Genomic DNA, 15,865 nt, shown 5'->3' with positions numbered 1-15,865 from the left:
GTAGTTGTACTACGGATCATCCGTGCAATTTTCCAATAAACAAGGATCACATGATTGAGTTGATGTGGAGTATCATATGATAAACTCATGAATTTATTTTAAATATAATTATTTTTTAAGAAGTTTTATTATGAATTTGAAATTCACAAAAAAGTCATAAAAAATTTCTCTTGCGTGGGTGAGTTGGCAATATGAACTTAAGCTTTCGTAAATATAGAAAACACGTATTTGGATATATAATATTTAAAAATAATTGTATGCTTATTATTTATTACTTGCAAGTTTAATGAATGAAGTAGTTAAGAAAATATGAATAAATTATCCATCTTTAAAAAAAAATTTTAAAAAAAAAAAAGCAAAAGTTGATATACAATCTCAGTCGTTAAATTTTTAAAGAAATTATATAATTAAATCAAAATTTATAAGAGACTTGCTTGTTATATTATCTGGTCCCAACTATTCAAGAATAAACATTAAAAAAAGAGTTGACTTGTAAAACTCGAGTCATGTATTTCATGAGAAATAACAAAACGAGTTTGCTTTTCCTTTGACTTGAATAAAAATAAAAATAATAATAATAATAAACCCAATAATTTAAGACAAGGTAGTTATTTTAAAATGACAAAATAAGAAGGAAATAATAATAATAATAGTAATAATAATAAATAGAAAACTGTGTGTTGGAGTTGTGAAGAGAAGCACCTTGCACGCTTGGCTTTTGTTGTTGCTATTGGTGGGACTTGGGAGGAGTATCTTTGTGTGTGTGTGTGTGTGTGTGTGTGTGTGTGCATGTTGACAACTGGCCAACTACTCACCAACTCCATGCTTTGTTTTCTTTCTAACTTTTTTTATTTATTTTATTTTATTTTATTTTATTTATTTCTTTTAGTAATTGTTAGTGGAGACTTCGCTTTTCTTTCATTCTCAGTCACATTCACTCATTACCCACCCCTGCACTTCTATTTTAGACAATTCGTTAACACAAAGGAAAACCAAAAAAAATTGTGATGTTACTTTTATGGAGAAATATATTAGCGTGACCTATAAATCACTAAATAAATTATTAATAAAAATATTTAAAAATTATAAAAAAAAAATAATTTTAAAAAAAAAATTAAAAACCTTAAAACCAGCTTAAAATATATAATTACTTAGAAATATTTCACCATCATTCTAACAATAAATGGTAGTGTTATTAACTCCCACAAAAACATCCACCGGTAATATATATATATATATATATATATATATTGTCAATCATTGGATAGCTCAATGGTATGATACCAAAATATAAGGGGAGGTCATGGGTTCAAATCCAATATATTCATATAAAAAAAGCACTGTCATCTATATATATATATATTATTCATATTTATCCAGGCATCATGCGAGCTTGTGTGGGGAGCCTTATGTTAGCCTTGTATTATATTACAAGCAATGACGGATAAAAGCGAAGCTATGATATTCAAATCTTTTTCATTGCATAACTTGTTACCATATAATTATTGATCATAAGTGTAAATATATATATATATATATATATATATATACAAGTGATAAACTCTTATTTTATTTTATATTTTATATTTTATATTTTATTTATCCTCTGGATAGTGGGAGGTGGGCCAGTGGATTAAGTGGGACCCAGACGTAGTAAGTGTTGGTAGGTGGAGTCCATGAGGACAAAACATGGAGCTGTTGCTTTAGTGGCACTTCGTTGGCTTGGTGAGACTAATGATTGATGACAAGGGAATAATGCTAATTTGTTTAATTTTTAAACTTTGATTTTTAATAAATTAACAATTGTTTATTGGTAGGCTAATTAGTCACCATGGTTAGGCAATATGTTAAATCTAGATTCATTAATGCATGATTTTGATGCCTAGTATCAAGATCTGATTAGGAATGACTTTTCTCTTGATTTTCTAGCATTAAGTGCTCCTAACATGAATTAGTACCATGACTTTTTCAAAGCTTTACATTTAATAGAAATAAAAGAAAAAAAAAACAAAGGAAGGTAAGGAAAAGATAATGAAGCAAACATATGTAAGCATGTTTGTTAATAGTCACAGTCCCACTTGTTGGCATGATGCCTGACCAAAAGCTCAAAAATGTTCTCTTTTTATGTGCATGCAGAAGCGTCTCTTGTACCCTTTCTGTTGAGGTTTGCCTTTGACATTGGTGTTTCTTTTTTTTTCTTTTCTATTAACTTTTATTTAGCTCCAACATGGGTGAATTACGTGATCTTATTTTATATTATTAATTTATTTCATTTTGTTTTTTATTTATAATTATTCTGTTATAATTTATTTATTTTATAACTTTAATTTTTATATCTTCAATAGATAAAACCTCTATCATAAAAAAAACTCCTAAACCTAAAGGCTTTTATTTTTAGCCCAACTGTAATCCTATCTTTTTTACTTTGATAAGATGCAAGTTTGACTTTCCACTCTCACAAAAAGTTAGGATGCTTGAAAAAGTTAAGCATACTCATCATGATAGAGCCTTGTTTTCAAAGAGCTCTCTTTTGAGTGTGTATGTCTGTCACTGCAAGTTTAGTTTGTCCTATGTAAAAAAACTTATAAATAATATATAGTTTGTTTTTGAATTAATGCATCAAAACAACCTAAACAAGAGCGTGACACAGAACATATGGCTTGAGGGTCAATCTCCCAAAGACATTTGGGAATCACTTTTTCTGGACTGTTCTTGTCCTTGGATTACTTTAAGACAATTCATTCATCTACTTAACTCCCAAGGTAATCCATTCAGAATAGCCTCCGCTGATGATTTTGCCATAATTCTGAATTCTATACCAGATTGTGCAAATGATCAAGAGGATTCCTACACCTGGTCTTTAGATAAAAATGGAACCTTCTCTGTCAAATCCTTCTAATTGATGGAGGACTTCGCAGTCAACTTTATTCCAAATTCTGGAAGACTAAATCTCCTAGCAAAATTACTTTATTATGTTGGCTTGCCTGGAAAAACAAAATTCTTACTCTAGAAGATCTTTTCAAAAAAGGTTGCAATCCAAATGCCACTGACACATGTATTCTATGCCATAATAATTCAGAAACAGTGGACTACCTTTTCCTAGATTGCGTCTTTTCAAAGCGAATTTGGTCCTTTTTCAGACGTTTATTTGATTTTGAAACTCTTCCATCCTCTATTTCCAATATCTTGACCAATTGGATCCCCTCTTTAAATCCTATTTTCAGGAACTTTTGTTATCTCTGTTCTAGAGCCATCTTCTAAAATATTTGGTTGGAACGCAACAATCATATTTTTAATCAAAACTGTTCACCTCTATTTTCAATTCTTTATAAGACAACTAATATACTTTTTTCTTGGATTTCAGCAGATTCGGAGTCTCATCAGTAGGAATTTATAGAAGATTCTCAGATGATCAAGCGTTCCTTCAACTTCCTGAGTTCTAGATCCACAGATTTTATAAGCGATGTGGCGCACACCATAGATCAGGAGTAATTTGATGCTTTGGTTACTGAGCAGGCCTGTGTCTCCAGATGGTTGACTTCGCCGACTCAGCTTGTTATCTTTTCCCTCCTTTTTCATTTGTGTTTTCTGTCAGTTCTGTTTTTATTGTTGTTCTTCTATTCGGTGTATTTTCTTTATTGTACTTTGTTATTCTCTGATTGCTTTTGCACACAAATATTGTGAGTAATTATTTTTTATTTAAAAACAGAGATAAATCACAATTGATTAAAATAAAATGGATAAAAAGAATACAGTGTCGTGAAGTTATGAGTTAACCAAAATGAAAAATGGCACCATCTTTTCCAACATGTGCAGCAAGGTAGGTCAAATGTCCATTTTGAACATCACATAAGAATGAACATGGATTATGATAAGTCAAAGAAACATTCATCTCTCATGATGGAAAACTAACTGAAATGAGAGATAGAGAGACTCAATTGATATCCCAAAAAAAGTAGCAATTGAAATTCAATTATGCATAATTATAACAAAGAAACAACATGTTCAATTATTCATAGTTCAGATATATATATATATATAAAAAAAAGTTCATATCAAGAACATTGACAATAGAATAGCTATAAAGATAGCCCATTATTGGCCCATAAATATGCAACAATCATACAACATATATGGGAGGAGTTCTTCTCTTTGATTTCATCAAAGAAAACCATCATTCTGAGCCTGTGAGAACATAATTTCAGTAAATAAATAGAAGAGCTATTGAAGGTGGCATTGCCAAAATTCCCATTTGGACAGTGCTAATCCTCATATTATGGTACAACACAGGACTATGTCCTTGAGCTATTTAAAAAAAAACCCACATACTTTTCAAAGATTTTGACCTTTTTGGTATGAACACCTTCCAGTGCCAAACTTTTCAGCAAGAAAAGGATGCAGTCATTGCAGTGAAATATTAAGAGTTCATGGGATTTTTTGCATCCAAACACCAGCACTTGTAATTAGGAAGTGACATCTCCAACAAAGCATCAGGAGACAAGTTCATAAGTTCCCTCTTAGTTAAAAAATCAAATGAATTACTACTGTTAGCATCAAGAAAGTCTTTGCGATGATTCGGCAATGAAAAGTTTGGATGAGACAGAGATCGCATTTTCTTATAGATCCTCAGTGCAGCAACACAATCTTCATACGGATGGTGTATGCCGGTTTGTATCTCATACCTGCAAGAAACATCTCTCTCATGAATTTGACTGCATATAACTTCATACGGATGGGTAGTATTTTCACTGCCCACACAAACTATATGATTGGTCCATGTCATGTCTTACAATTCAAGACTTAGTTCACTAATATGTTCAAGAACAACAAATACTACACTAGAGTATTCAGAAGACTGTTTGATGCTTCAGATTAACAGACATATTAAGTAAGCTATGCAACGAAAGACCTGAAGAAAAATGCAAGAAATGGCAAACCAAACATTTTTCTAAACAGAGTTTTATTGAAAGATCACTTACCCTAAGTAGGTCTTTGTGAGATACTTCAGTGAATGGGGGATCAAATTTGTTCTCATCAAAGGTCGATATTGTGCTGTATCCCTGAGTAATAAAAACAGATAAAAAAAAGAGCTATACATGTTCATGACCAACTTCAAAGATGAACAACTTAAGTGAATGTCCTGCTTTAAAGAAAGTGTCATCACCTTATTAAGTGGCTAGGATAATACATGTCCAAGCACCATAAATCATGCTCTAAATCATGACCCACAAGAATCCTGCCTCTCCCGCCTAAGATACGAGCTCTCCATGGTGTTTCTCCATTGTACAGTATCTCTTCAATTCTGGATCTTACTTGCTTGAGTGGAGGAGCATTGATCAAATTTTCTTCAGTTATCCCTGTTATTTCATATCTAGAAGAAAGTTCAATACAAGTTTAATAAGTGAAAATTTTACAAAACACATAGTTATTGACAAATACTTCCAGTCGCCACAAAAAAGAGTACCTGTAATTAGTAACAGGAATCAGGGGCTTGCAATATGAATGGAATATCACATTTTCATTTTCACCAATGAGGCAGACTCTGGCACAAAGGTCCAAGGTCCCATCACTTCCACCACCTACCATCTCGCAATCTAGAGCAACCACTTCAGGACCTTGCTCATTAGCATCTGCCACAGTTGAACTAGAGACTTCCATATCACATGTTTCCAAAGAAAGCATTGCAGGAATTTCCTTTGAGAAGAAAATGATTAAATATAAGAAATCTTCAAACAGAATGTCATGGAAGTCGTAATAACAAAAGGAGAACAGGCAAGAGTTTGACTGAAAATATGAATTTACTCACAGGGATGATAGCAGGATCCAGGCGACATGAGCTTTCATGTGCACTGAGAACGTCAGTGTCATCAAAGACTTTCAAGCACAGATCACAGCCGAGAGAGGAAAATGTCTTCGCGCAACTTTCCTTTGGCAGGGGACCTTTCATGCAAAGTAATCAGAACCAGATAGAAAATAAGTGCCATCAATATGTATGAAACAATTCATGCATTTCAATGAGTTCATGTCAAATGTTTATGGATAATTTAAATCAAAACCATTTAAACCAGGCTTCTGTGCTCCCACTAAAGCTGTAGCATATCATCAATCAAATCTTTTTATGATGAGTGACTCACGTAGATCACAAAACTCACATTCCCTATCAACTCTGTGTTTAAAAATTTTAAAAAAGACAGTCACCTTTAAGATGTTCTCTCACTGATTCAAAAGATATGCAGTGCTTTTTACAGACATCACACTTCGGCTGGTGAAAAGAGTGATAAGACACCCTCATATGTTCAACAAGATGTTCCTTCTTCTTGTACTGCTTGTAGCATGCAGAGCATTTATGCCTGCAAATGAAATTCATCATGTAGCCAGTTAAAATTAAAAAAAACGTACAAGTTCAGTCAGCCTATAATAGAAAACCAGCCAACGCAAGCAGTATCCAGTTGATCTGAAACCTAAAATATCAAGTAATAATTACAAAGCAGATACAACTGTAAGAACAAATTTAGGTTAAGACATGCAAGGATGGGTTTCTTCCATTTTGCAACCTTATATCCATGGAAATTCGTATAGACCTCTTCTATTTCTGGATAACAACTACCAATTCAGCCAATTAGAACTTGCCAATCAAAATTCAAACAAAAGCACATCCTTGAAAAGATGCCAATCATATCTTGCCATCACTGCAAAATAGTAGCTAATAAATTACACATCCTCATTTCCTTCTGCAGCAGAATCATGATGATTTGTAACATGAATTAAATAACTGAAAAGGAAAAATGTAAAAAATTGTACCACCTACATGTATAGAATCCCTTTTGTGCTGTATAAGTTAAATATGATAAAGTTTTGACTGTTATTATTATAATAGAAACCTTGGAATTACTCATACATGTTGAATGGTTCTCGATTAATACATTAGAAGGAGTTCTTCTTGACTCTGCTTTTCATAACAAATTTAAATTTGTCAATCACCCTCACTCTATGTTTCCTCCCTTAAAGTCCTTTTCCTCAAAAACAGCGGGTCAGATTTTAATCAAATCAGAATTTCAGTTCAAAGTGGGCATAGAATCCTAAGATTTGAACTCCCTTTAAAGATCTGTTTTCATAAGCCCTGTGCAGATTATCTACAAATGTTCACCTGTCAAGAAACCATGTTATAAGTGAACTAGAAGGACAGGTAACAAGTCCATTCGTCAAAATATGAGCAAAAAAAAAAATCGAAAATATTGTGATGAGGGGTCCACCACTCCTTAAACAAGTTATTTTAGAAAAATATCTATCTTGAAGTTTACTGGTCTCAAAATAGTAAATGTATGAAATGGTGATTCTCTTTATATAATATTTTATATAAGAAACATTTTTTTTTATACAAAGGTAACCAGCGCTGCCTCTAAGGGGTGTGTCAATAAACATACAAATATAGTGGTCTATTAATTACGATGACTTAATAACTCTCAAAAAATTTATTAATTCGAACAAACGTCACATGAGATGATTAGAGTGTTACATGTGGGAGTCTAGAAACTAGAAACCAAACCAAGTTGATAAATTCTAATAAATCCCCCTGCCATGAAAGAGTAGAATGATATCTTTCATGGCAGAATGATAACCTCAAACAGAAGACCTATAAAAATAAATAAATAGTACTATTATAGTATTTATGTAATGTTCTATAGTGTAGGCACACTATTACAATAGTATTATTGATCCAGAGATTATCCATTCACTATTTTCATAATATTCCACTATAAAAATAGTGGTTATTCTACTTTTTTTTTTCAGCGGATAAATATTCTAAAACCTACTCCCGGATAATAATGAGGTGGGTCCATACTAAAAAAATAGCTTTAAAAGGAGCTCATTTAAAATATTTGTTCAAATAGCTCTTAAGAAAAATTGTAATAAATCTCTTTCATAAATGCTAGAGTGATATGTGTGGTCAAGATTGCGATGAGTGTTACTCCAATTTTAGGCAAAATTTTGAAGAGAAACTCTTCTTAGGAAATATTATAAGGGGGCACCACACTAGTTATTTTTAAATTAGTGTGTTGTTATATAAGTTTTAAATTTTTAATATTAATTTAAACTGTACTATCATTATACAACATTTATGTTTGAGTTCATTAATATCCAAGCAATACAAGTGATCTTCATAAAATTTCCTAAAAAAAAGCCATTCTTTTAAATTTTGTCATACTTATCATGTAACAATATTTTCTAGGGTAAGACCTTTTATTAGTAAGTTGTTCAAATTATTTATTCCTATGTCTGATAAAAATCCTATAAGAAGCTCCTTTTCTTATTTACATTTAAATAGTTTGGAAAAAAAAAACAAAAATGGATGCTAAATTAAATTGTAGGTAATATTTTATATAAAAAAAAGCAAGATCATAAATACTTTTATTTAAAAATTTTGGACAAATATCTAAAAGAAGCTCCTCTAAGAAAATACTCTAAAGAATACCCACACCATATTTAACAAATATTAGTGAACTATAAGATAAACACAGTGTAATGATATAACTAACTCAAAATTAATATATTACACCTGCCATTTCAGTTCAAATCTCAAAAAGGAAAAAAAACCATGCATGTCAACCATTGGATAGCCCAATGGTATGACACCAAAGTATAAGGGGGAGGTCATGGGTTCAAATCCCTCCCCCGGCAGTACTGTTTTACTGTTCATATACTGTTCACCCAGGATTCTTATAATATTCTCATACTGTACATATTGTACATCCGGGTACCAGTACTGTTTAGTACTGTTTATATTCATATAAAAAGGGCGTTTGTCGTCTATTATTCAAAAAAAAAAAAAACATGCATAAAACAAGACCCTTCTCATGATATTTCTTTAAGAAGAGCAGCACTTCAAAATAATGACAACGGCCACCATAATATATGCATGTCTGAATCACAAAATAAACACTAAATAATTTAACTCAAATAATTAAATTAAAAATTATCTTGTAAGCCATCATATTACTCATCTCCTCCATATATTTTTACTATAAATTTTTTTTTTACAATGTAGATAAATTTATGATCAAACCTTGACCACATATTAGAAGGGTATATTGACCTTTTGACTTCCAACATTAGAATCAAATAATTAACTTGATTATGCGGCTATTGCAATGATGGTAGCTTTACCATTAAAACTTTTTTTTAAAATTTTTTCATTCTTAATTTATATTAAAAAAAAAAACTTTTCAAACTTGTGGTTTATATTTAATAAAAAAAAAAAAAAGTAAAAAAATCAATGATCCGGTGGATGCAATTCAGCAAGAACAAACCACAGATCTAAAACAAAACAAATCATACGGACACACAGACAATCTTGGATCCTCGTTTCAAGTATGAGTTTAATAAGAAAACAAAATGCATGAACCTCCATGGAACAAAACTCCGCAAATAAAAAAGTTCAACAATCCACGCCGAAAATCAAAGAGGATGAAAAATAGACCTTACAATTCTGGAGCGTTCTGGCTGGGGATCGATTGGGTTAGGCTGAAGGTCCATCGAAATTATCATCGGAGATCGTTGAAGGTAATAAGAATCAGGATCGCGGCAAAGACATTTTGGTGCTGGTTCCATTGGCCGTCCGCTGCGAAGGAGATCGATGAAATGGGGAAGCGAAGACGAAGACGAAGAGGAAGAGTAGAGGTCTCGCTGCGGCTCTCGCTAAACCCCTGCGAGATGTCTTGGGCGTCAAGGGTCGCGTTTGTGAGAATCCTTAAATAGCAGTGAGGTGGGAAATTGCATAAATGACCCTGCAAAATTGAGTAATTGCATTTTACAAGATACTTGTAGTTCTCTTTTGTGTTAGAAATTTGCATATATAGTTCTTTCTTGGATTTCTGCAGATTCGGAATCTCACCAGCAGGAACCTACAAAGGTTACTTAGAAGATTAAGCGTTTCTTAAATTTTCTGAGTTCCAGATCCACTGACTTCACCGGTGATATGACGCCCAACTCGACTCAGGAGTAATCCGTCTCTTTTGTCACTGAGCAGGCCTGTGTTTTCAGATGGTTGACTTCGCCGGCACCAGTTTCTCCCTATCTTTTTTTCTACGTTTTTATGCTTTGTCTGTTCAATGTTCTCCTCATTTTTTGTGAGGATTACAGTTTTCTACTTTATTAGTTTTATTTGTCGTCTCTACTTTTTGTACTCTGTATCCCCTGTTTTTTTTTTAATAAATTTGTGGTTTATTTACCTTATTAAAAAAAATTGCATATATAGCCATGTATATTTTATTTTTATATAGAATGTAATTATGTTCAGAAAAAAAAAAGACTTTTATAACATGGTTTCAGTCTAATATTAATAATAATAAAGTCATGATAATATGAAAGTGTGTATAAAATATGCATTTTAAGGTTTCTTATCATTTATTATACGGAGTTGGAGGAGTGCATGTGGGGATGGTAAATTTTATTCTACTAACATTAGCTTTTTCCTAAGATTATATAAAGTATAAAGTAATATTTTGAGAGTAAAATATATCTGGTTTTTGTGTGAATTGATAATTAATTATAACACAATGTTTCCCTATAAGAAATAAAATTAATATTTATTTATCATCATTTAATTTGAGTTCAGGTTGTTCCCATCAACCACCTAAATAAATAAATAAATTTTGTATGGACACAAAACCAAACAATGTTTAAAAGATATATTTAAAGATGATTTTGAAAAATGTTTTCCATCTTTCTCACTCACATTCTCGAAAATTCACTACATCATATTCAACTCCATGCGTTGCTTATGTTTCTTTTCTATTAGATACTGCATACACAATCCAATGACATCATCTACGAAACTAACAAACATAATTTATAAAAAAAAAAAAGGAGCACCTACCATTTCAAAGGTTTGGAAAAAAAAAACACAAAATTATTTATATCAAAACTGCTGCATGATGTTAAACTAAAAGCACGTAGAACTATAAATTATTGTCCTTGGAGCAGGCAATATGAATCTTTGTTTACCACAGATCAAGTCAGATAAAAAATATTACTCATCATAACCACAATGGTGATATGATTATTGTGGACTAAGGTAATCAATCACAGAGAATTTGTTCCAACTGCAGAGATCAGAAAAGAGGACAAGTCTCAATTTCATGAGCTAATTCAGTTGTCAGTCTGTCTGCTCGATCATCTTGCCCGCCGGCAAAATTGTAGACCCGAAATGCTAGTTGAAATGCCCTCCATAAGACCTTTGACAGGCCATTAGACTTGGACCTGGTAACAATCATGTCTTTTGCTTCCTTGTTCTCCTGAGATGATGAGTGATTTTAAGAGAAATCAGCAGAACTAATATTAGAAGAATAAATGCCTGTACTATACATGATTTGTTCTGTATAGATTCCTAAAACACTTTCCTTCACCGTATATGACAAGTGTAAATCACCTTTCCACTTGCACTCAGCAAATATATAGTCATTTGACTAATTATAGGAACTCTAACAAGTTGTCATATTTTCATTGAGAAATTTCTTTGCTCCAGATTCTAGAATCGTGGTTGTTGTCTTTAATATTGTTTTTCAGATGTTAGTCTCTAGAATCATGATTGTCTTAAATATTTCCCTCCAGTTTTAATGTATTACAACAAAATAATCCAGTTTCTTTCAGACACATATCAAAGTTCACAACAGAATGAAAGAGTTGTGATCAAATTGTACAAAAAAAAAGGTAAGTGGGTGGATTTCTACAAGTTATTCGAAATTGTTATGGTCAACTCCACTAACCATTTCATGTATAAGAAAGCAACAGCCATCGGAGCAAGCATTATGACAAGGCATAAAAGGGAATATAAAATTTTTTTGTATACCTTGAGCACCATTTCGACACAACTTGAAGATAAATCAACCATTAGTTCTTTGATTCTTATGAGAACACCAAAGTCAAACTCAATGTTGTTAGCTAGGAATACTTTTGATTCTTCTTCTCTACCACGCTCAATGGCATCCACTTCTTCCTTCATCTAGAGTTGACATGAGATAAGTTTATGTCTAATCTCACACAAACAAGTGTTCTCCAAGTCTCAGTCTGAACAATTACCTTATTAAAGTAGCTCTCAACTTTGTCAAGCTGCTGAGAAATAGGACCCACCATCTTCCAGTTCTTTAGATTCGTGACTATCGCCTCCAATTTCAGAAACAAGGCACTTGCCATTCTAACAGTCTCTAATTTCTTATAAGGGAAGCTATCAAACCTAGCCAAGACCTGCATTGAAAGAGATTCCAACTTTATTAGCTAGAAGAAGAGGCAAATATATTCCTTGAACAAGATATAAATCAACACCATGTTGAGGTGTGACCTGTGTTTCATCTGCCAGACATTCAAGACGCTTTTCTATATCTTGGCGAAAGTTTACAAGCTCAAGCATGTCCTTTGTTTTAAATGATTCGATAGCTGATTTCATCTCCATGATAGACATTGAATGCTTTTCAACATCTTCTTCAATTTGCCGGAAGTAAGCTGATCTAACAAAATACTCCAAAAATGAAAATATACAAGAAAAAACAATTAGCAACATAACAAATATTTCTGTACGACAAAAGAAGTTGTGTCATGAATGGAGGCAATACCTTTTGGTCATCTCTGCCAATGCATCAGCCATTCCTTGTCCCTTGTTGGCACCAGAGCTAGCTCCAACCTGGCTTTTTTTGGCATTAGATGTTTTACCATCCAGGCTAGACCCTTCCACCTTTCCCTTGAGAAGTCTATACAAAGTTCCCATTGTAGTTGACCTTTTCAATTTGGTATTGGCCTTCTTTGCACGCAGTGCTTTTGCTACACCAATAGGAGGAGGAGGTGGTGGTGCAAATCCTTTTGGAGATGCCATTGGAGGTGGTGGCACCGATGATGGCAATGGTGTTGTCGGTGTTGGTGGGGGCGAAGGCACATCACCCTTTATTGGAGGGGGTGGAGGAGCGGGTGGTGCCAATTGAGGTTTGGATGGTGGAGGTAGTAGAGTGGTGGAGGTGTCAAGCTTTGGAGTCTCTGACTGTGTCATAGTGAAATACATTGAGGGTGAGCTGAGCATTGAAGCCTCAGAGGGTTCACTGCCACCATTAACATTGCCAGCATGTTTGGTCACAGAATCCAGAGCCGGCTCCACAATTATCGGTAAATCAAATGATAGCTTCATGGACATGGATCTTTCTTTGAGCAGCATACATGATGGGGTCATAGGTGAGGATGGTGGTGTTGGAGGAGCTTGAAGTAATGGTGGAGCACTTAGCTGCAAAGAAGAAAGAGTTAGCAAGATTCAGCAATAATGTGTTGCCTCAATGCCATGTGTAATTATCTCACTTGCATAGATGGTGGTGACAGAGGTGAGCTTGATGATGAATTTGTCGAAAATACACTAGGAAAGCCAGATGCATTGCCTTCAGAACAGGTGCTTCCTTTATCACCATCATTACAACTTTTCAGGTTAGATTGTGAATGATCTAGCTTTGGCTCATCTCTTCTGTTTGCTCCTTTTGCCAGTTGAGAGTTTTGATCTGAGAAAGTTGGACTCATGTGGAAAGACAGGCGCTTGATATCCATGGGCTTCAATTTTCCCAAGGCTCGGAGTCTCAACGGCTGAAGAAGAGGCCGTATATAAGGAACATCTGTAACTTCTGTAAGGTTTGATGTTTGTGGAGGACCAAAATAAGCGGATGGTTTACTTTGTGAAACTGAGCCATTTGCAAAGTCATCCTTCTCCATGAGATCAAACAGTTCTCTAGCTAGAGAACTGGCACAATCCAGCCTCTCAAGAACCTTTTTACCTGCAATAGAATACTACACTGTCTGTCTACACTGATCATTAAAAGTGAGGCAATATCTTTTTACAATGCAGAACTGTCTAAAACTTCAGCTAATGAAAACATACCAATCTGTTCTAAACTAAGAGTTCCAAGGTCAATATCCTCGAATTTTAGCTTCTCAGATTTGCTGCTATCTTTAGCCCACAATTCACCAACGTGCTTCAGAGCTTGGTAAAACTGGGCCAATAACTGTGATACATCATATTTCAGAATCAGCCAAATCTCTGGTAATCTCAACTATACTATTGGCATTATATATGCTTTTCTTTTCTGTGGAGATATCATTAAACCTGATATATAGAATTATGATCCACTCGTGAGGTATCCACACACGATGAGCACTTCGGGTACAACTTCTGCATGCCTTCTAATGTATCTTTGATTAACTACAATTGAACAAAATGTTAGGCCATTTTTGGTGGTGTTATTTAAGTCATGTTGGATTAACAAAAAAAAGTGAAGAAAATTAGTATCATACAAATTTTACAGAACATGCATCATCAACATCTAAGAGAAAGAAATTGTTGCAGATTCGATCAAAAACTATCAAATATTAGAAACCTTACAACTAGGGAAAAAACATTTGGAAACAGAGGAGTGACAGAAAAAGGACATTTTCAGCCTAATTCTCATTCCCTGAGTTTATACTTCAAATATGCTGCAAAGATCTGAGGCATATAACTATTGCAGGTAACTAGCCCTAGTCTCTTCCTAGATTAGTCAAAAATATAAATTTATTGGATGAAAAAAATATTCAAAGGCAGTGGAGTAATGAAAAGGCATGAAAAGAAAAATAAGACAAGCATCATCTTGTATTGGATGACAGGTTTTCCATGGAACCTAATATTGCAGCAAAAATCTCAATTCATGAATATTAAGTACATGAAACTTCAAATAAACACATCACATCCACTGAAATACATAAACTAATGAAACAAATACCTCATGAAATGCAGATGATCCATGCCAAGGAGGCAGATCAAGAATGTCCCGAAAGCTCAAGATTTTATTCTTGAGTAACCTCGCAAGAAGCAAATCATCCACCAAATCCTTCTGCAAACCTTTGGTTTCCTGCCCAATTAAACCACCCCCAACCATCAAAAACACAATTTTATTTCACAATGCAAAACAATCTACAAAATTCAACTTCAATCAAACAATAAAAACTAAACAATTAGAACAACAGACAGTGCAGAGACAAACACCTGAATGGAAGGACAGATGCGGGAAGTGGCCGGCGCCAGCGTCGGCATTGAGGCAGTCAATGCTCAATCAAATAGGGCACTTGGCATATAAAGTCGGCCGGCAGAAGCTGGGAACGTGCGAGGAGGTAAGGTAGGGGCGCAACGCAACGCAACGCCGGCGAGGCTAGGTTTGTGGTTTGCACGGAGGGCGTTGGGCCCCCGCAAAAACCTGCGCTGATCTAGCGAAGTGGAGGTGTAGGAATGAAACATTGAAAATGCGATGTGTGAGAGAGAGATCGAGAGGGGGGAAAAGAATAGCCCGCGGAGATCGCATTGGTTTGCTCCGCTTTTAACTTCCTATTTTCGGTAAGTTCCTTTTCTGTTTATTTATTTATTTATTTATTTATTTATTTACGGTCTCCCCAAAATAATATCTATACATATTATCTATATATCTATATACATACTATTAAATTAGATGTATAAAATATTCCAGGAGTGATTCAAAGAATAATTTTAATTTTTTTAATAATATTTTTATTTATATTATTTATAATATTAATAATTGAAAAACATTAATTATACTTAATTATTTATATAATAAATGCCATAAGACCTTTGAAACCCAATATATAAAATAGTTTCTATACTATGAGTTGTTTAATTATATTATTTTATATATGATATTGTCTCAAAACTCTTCACAAAATTTTAAATTCTCTGAATGCGAAGCCGAGAAAAATGCCTAGTCAATATTATAATGCGTGTATATTATGACCTTGTTTGGATTGGCTTATTAAAGAAGTGTTTTTTTTTTTAGTTTAGTAGAAGTGCTTCTACAGA

General features: G+C 33.6%; 2 protein-coding genes across 3 annotated transcripts; both read right to left on the bottom strand.

Moving 5' to 3' along the window:
- Positions 1 to 4,096: 4,096 nt before the first annotated feature.
- On the bottom strand, positions 4,097 to 9,719 carry LOC120283855 (RNA exonuclease 4-like). 2 transcript variants are annotated; one of them, XM_039290623.1, is made up of 7 exons: positions 9,479 to 9,719; positions 6,199 to 6,350; positions 5,807 to 5,940; positions 5,465 to 5,694; positions 5,165 to 5,371; positions 4,980 to 5,060; positions 4,097 to 4,682 (listed from the first exon to the last, which is right to left on the bottom strand). In XM_039290623.1, exons 1-7 carry the CDS (start codon positions 9,607 to 9,609, stop codon positions 4,418 to 4,420), a joined length of 1,200 nt encoding a protein of 399 aa, XP_039146557.1. In that variant the 5' UTR covers positions 9,610 to 9,719; the 3' UTR covers positions 4,097 to 4,417. The 2 variants fall into 2 exon arrangements, with proteins under 2 accessions (XP_039146557.1, XP_039146558.1); XM_039290624.1 differs by having other exon boundaries at positions 9,484 to 9,615.
- A 1,162-nt stretch (positions 9,720 to 10,881) lies between these two features.
- Positions 10,882 to 15,355, bottom strand: LOC120250441 (uncharacterized protein At4g04980-like). The gene is made up of 10 exons (XM_039259259.1): positions 15,044 to 15,355; positions 14,781 to 14,909; positions 14,129 to 14,224; positions 13,904 to 14,027; positions 13,336 to 13,799; positions 12,609 to 13,264; positions 12,338 to 12,503; positions 12,079 to 12,243; positions 11,849 to 12,001; positions 10,882 to 11,294 (listed from the first exon to the last, which is right to left on the bottom strand). Exons 1-10 carry the CDS (start codon positions 15,089 to 15,091, stop codon positions 11,112 to 11,114), a joined length of 2,184 nt encoding a protein of 727 aa, XP_039115193.1. The 5' UTR covers positions 15,092 to 15,355; the 3' UTR covers positions 10,882 to 11,111.
- Positions 15,356 to 15,865: the final 510 nt, after the last annotated feature.

Source organism: Dioscorea cayenensis, chromosome 19, assembly GCF_009730915.1.
Source record: "Dioscorea cayenensis subsp. rotundata cultivar TDr96_F1 chromosome 19, TDr96_F1_v2_PseudoChromosome.rev07_lg8_w22 25.fasta, whole genome shotgun sequence".
Taxonomy (NCBI): domain Eukaryota; kingdom Viridiplantae; phylum Streptophyta; class Magnoliopsida; order Dioscoreales; family Dioscoreaceae; genus Dioscorea; species Dioscorea cayenensis.
Note: the sequence above shows the minus strand (reverse complement) of the source record. Positions and strands in the feature narration are given on the sequence as shown.

Coding starts and splice junctions, on each gene's coding strand:
- LOC120283855 (XM_039290623.1), bottom strand. CDS start 9,609: ATGGAACCAGCACCAAAATGTCTTTGCCGCGATCCTGATTCTTATTAC. Junction 5,695..5,806: donor TGGATCCTGCTATCATCCCT/GTGAGTAAATTC, acceptor TTCTTCTCAAAG/GAAATTCCTGCAATGCTTTC. Junction 5,372..5,464: donor ATTCCTGTTACTAATTACAG/GTACTCTTTTTT, acceptor ACTTTCTTCTAG/ATATGAAATAACAGGGATAA.
- LOC120250441 (XM_039259259.1), bottom strand. CDS start 15,091: ATGCCGACGCTGGCGCCGGCCACTTCCCGCATCTGTCCTTCCATTCAG. Junction 12,244..12,337: donor GTCTGGCAGATGAAACACAG/GTCACACCTCAA, acceptor CTTTCAATGCAG/GTCTTGGCTAGGTTTGATAG. Junction 11,295..11,848: donor GTGTCGAAATGGTGCTCAAG/GTATACAAAAAA, acceptor TCATCATCTCAG/GAGAACAAGGAAGCAAAAGA.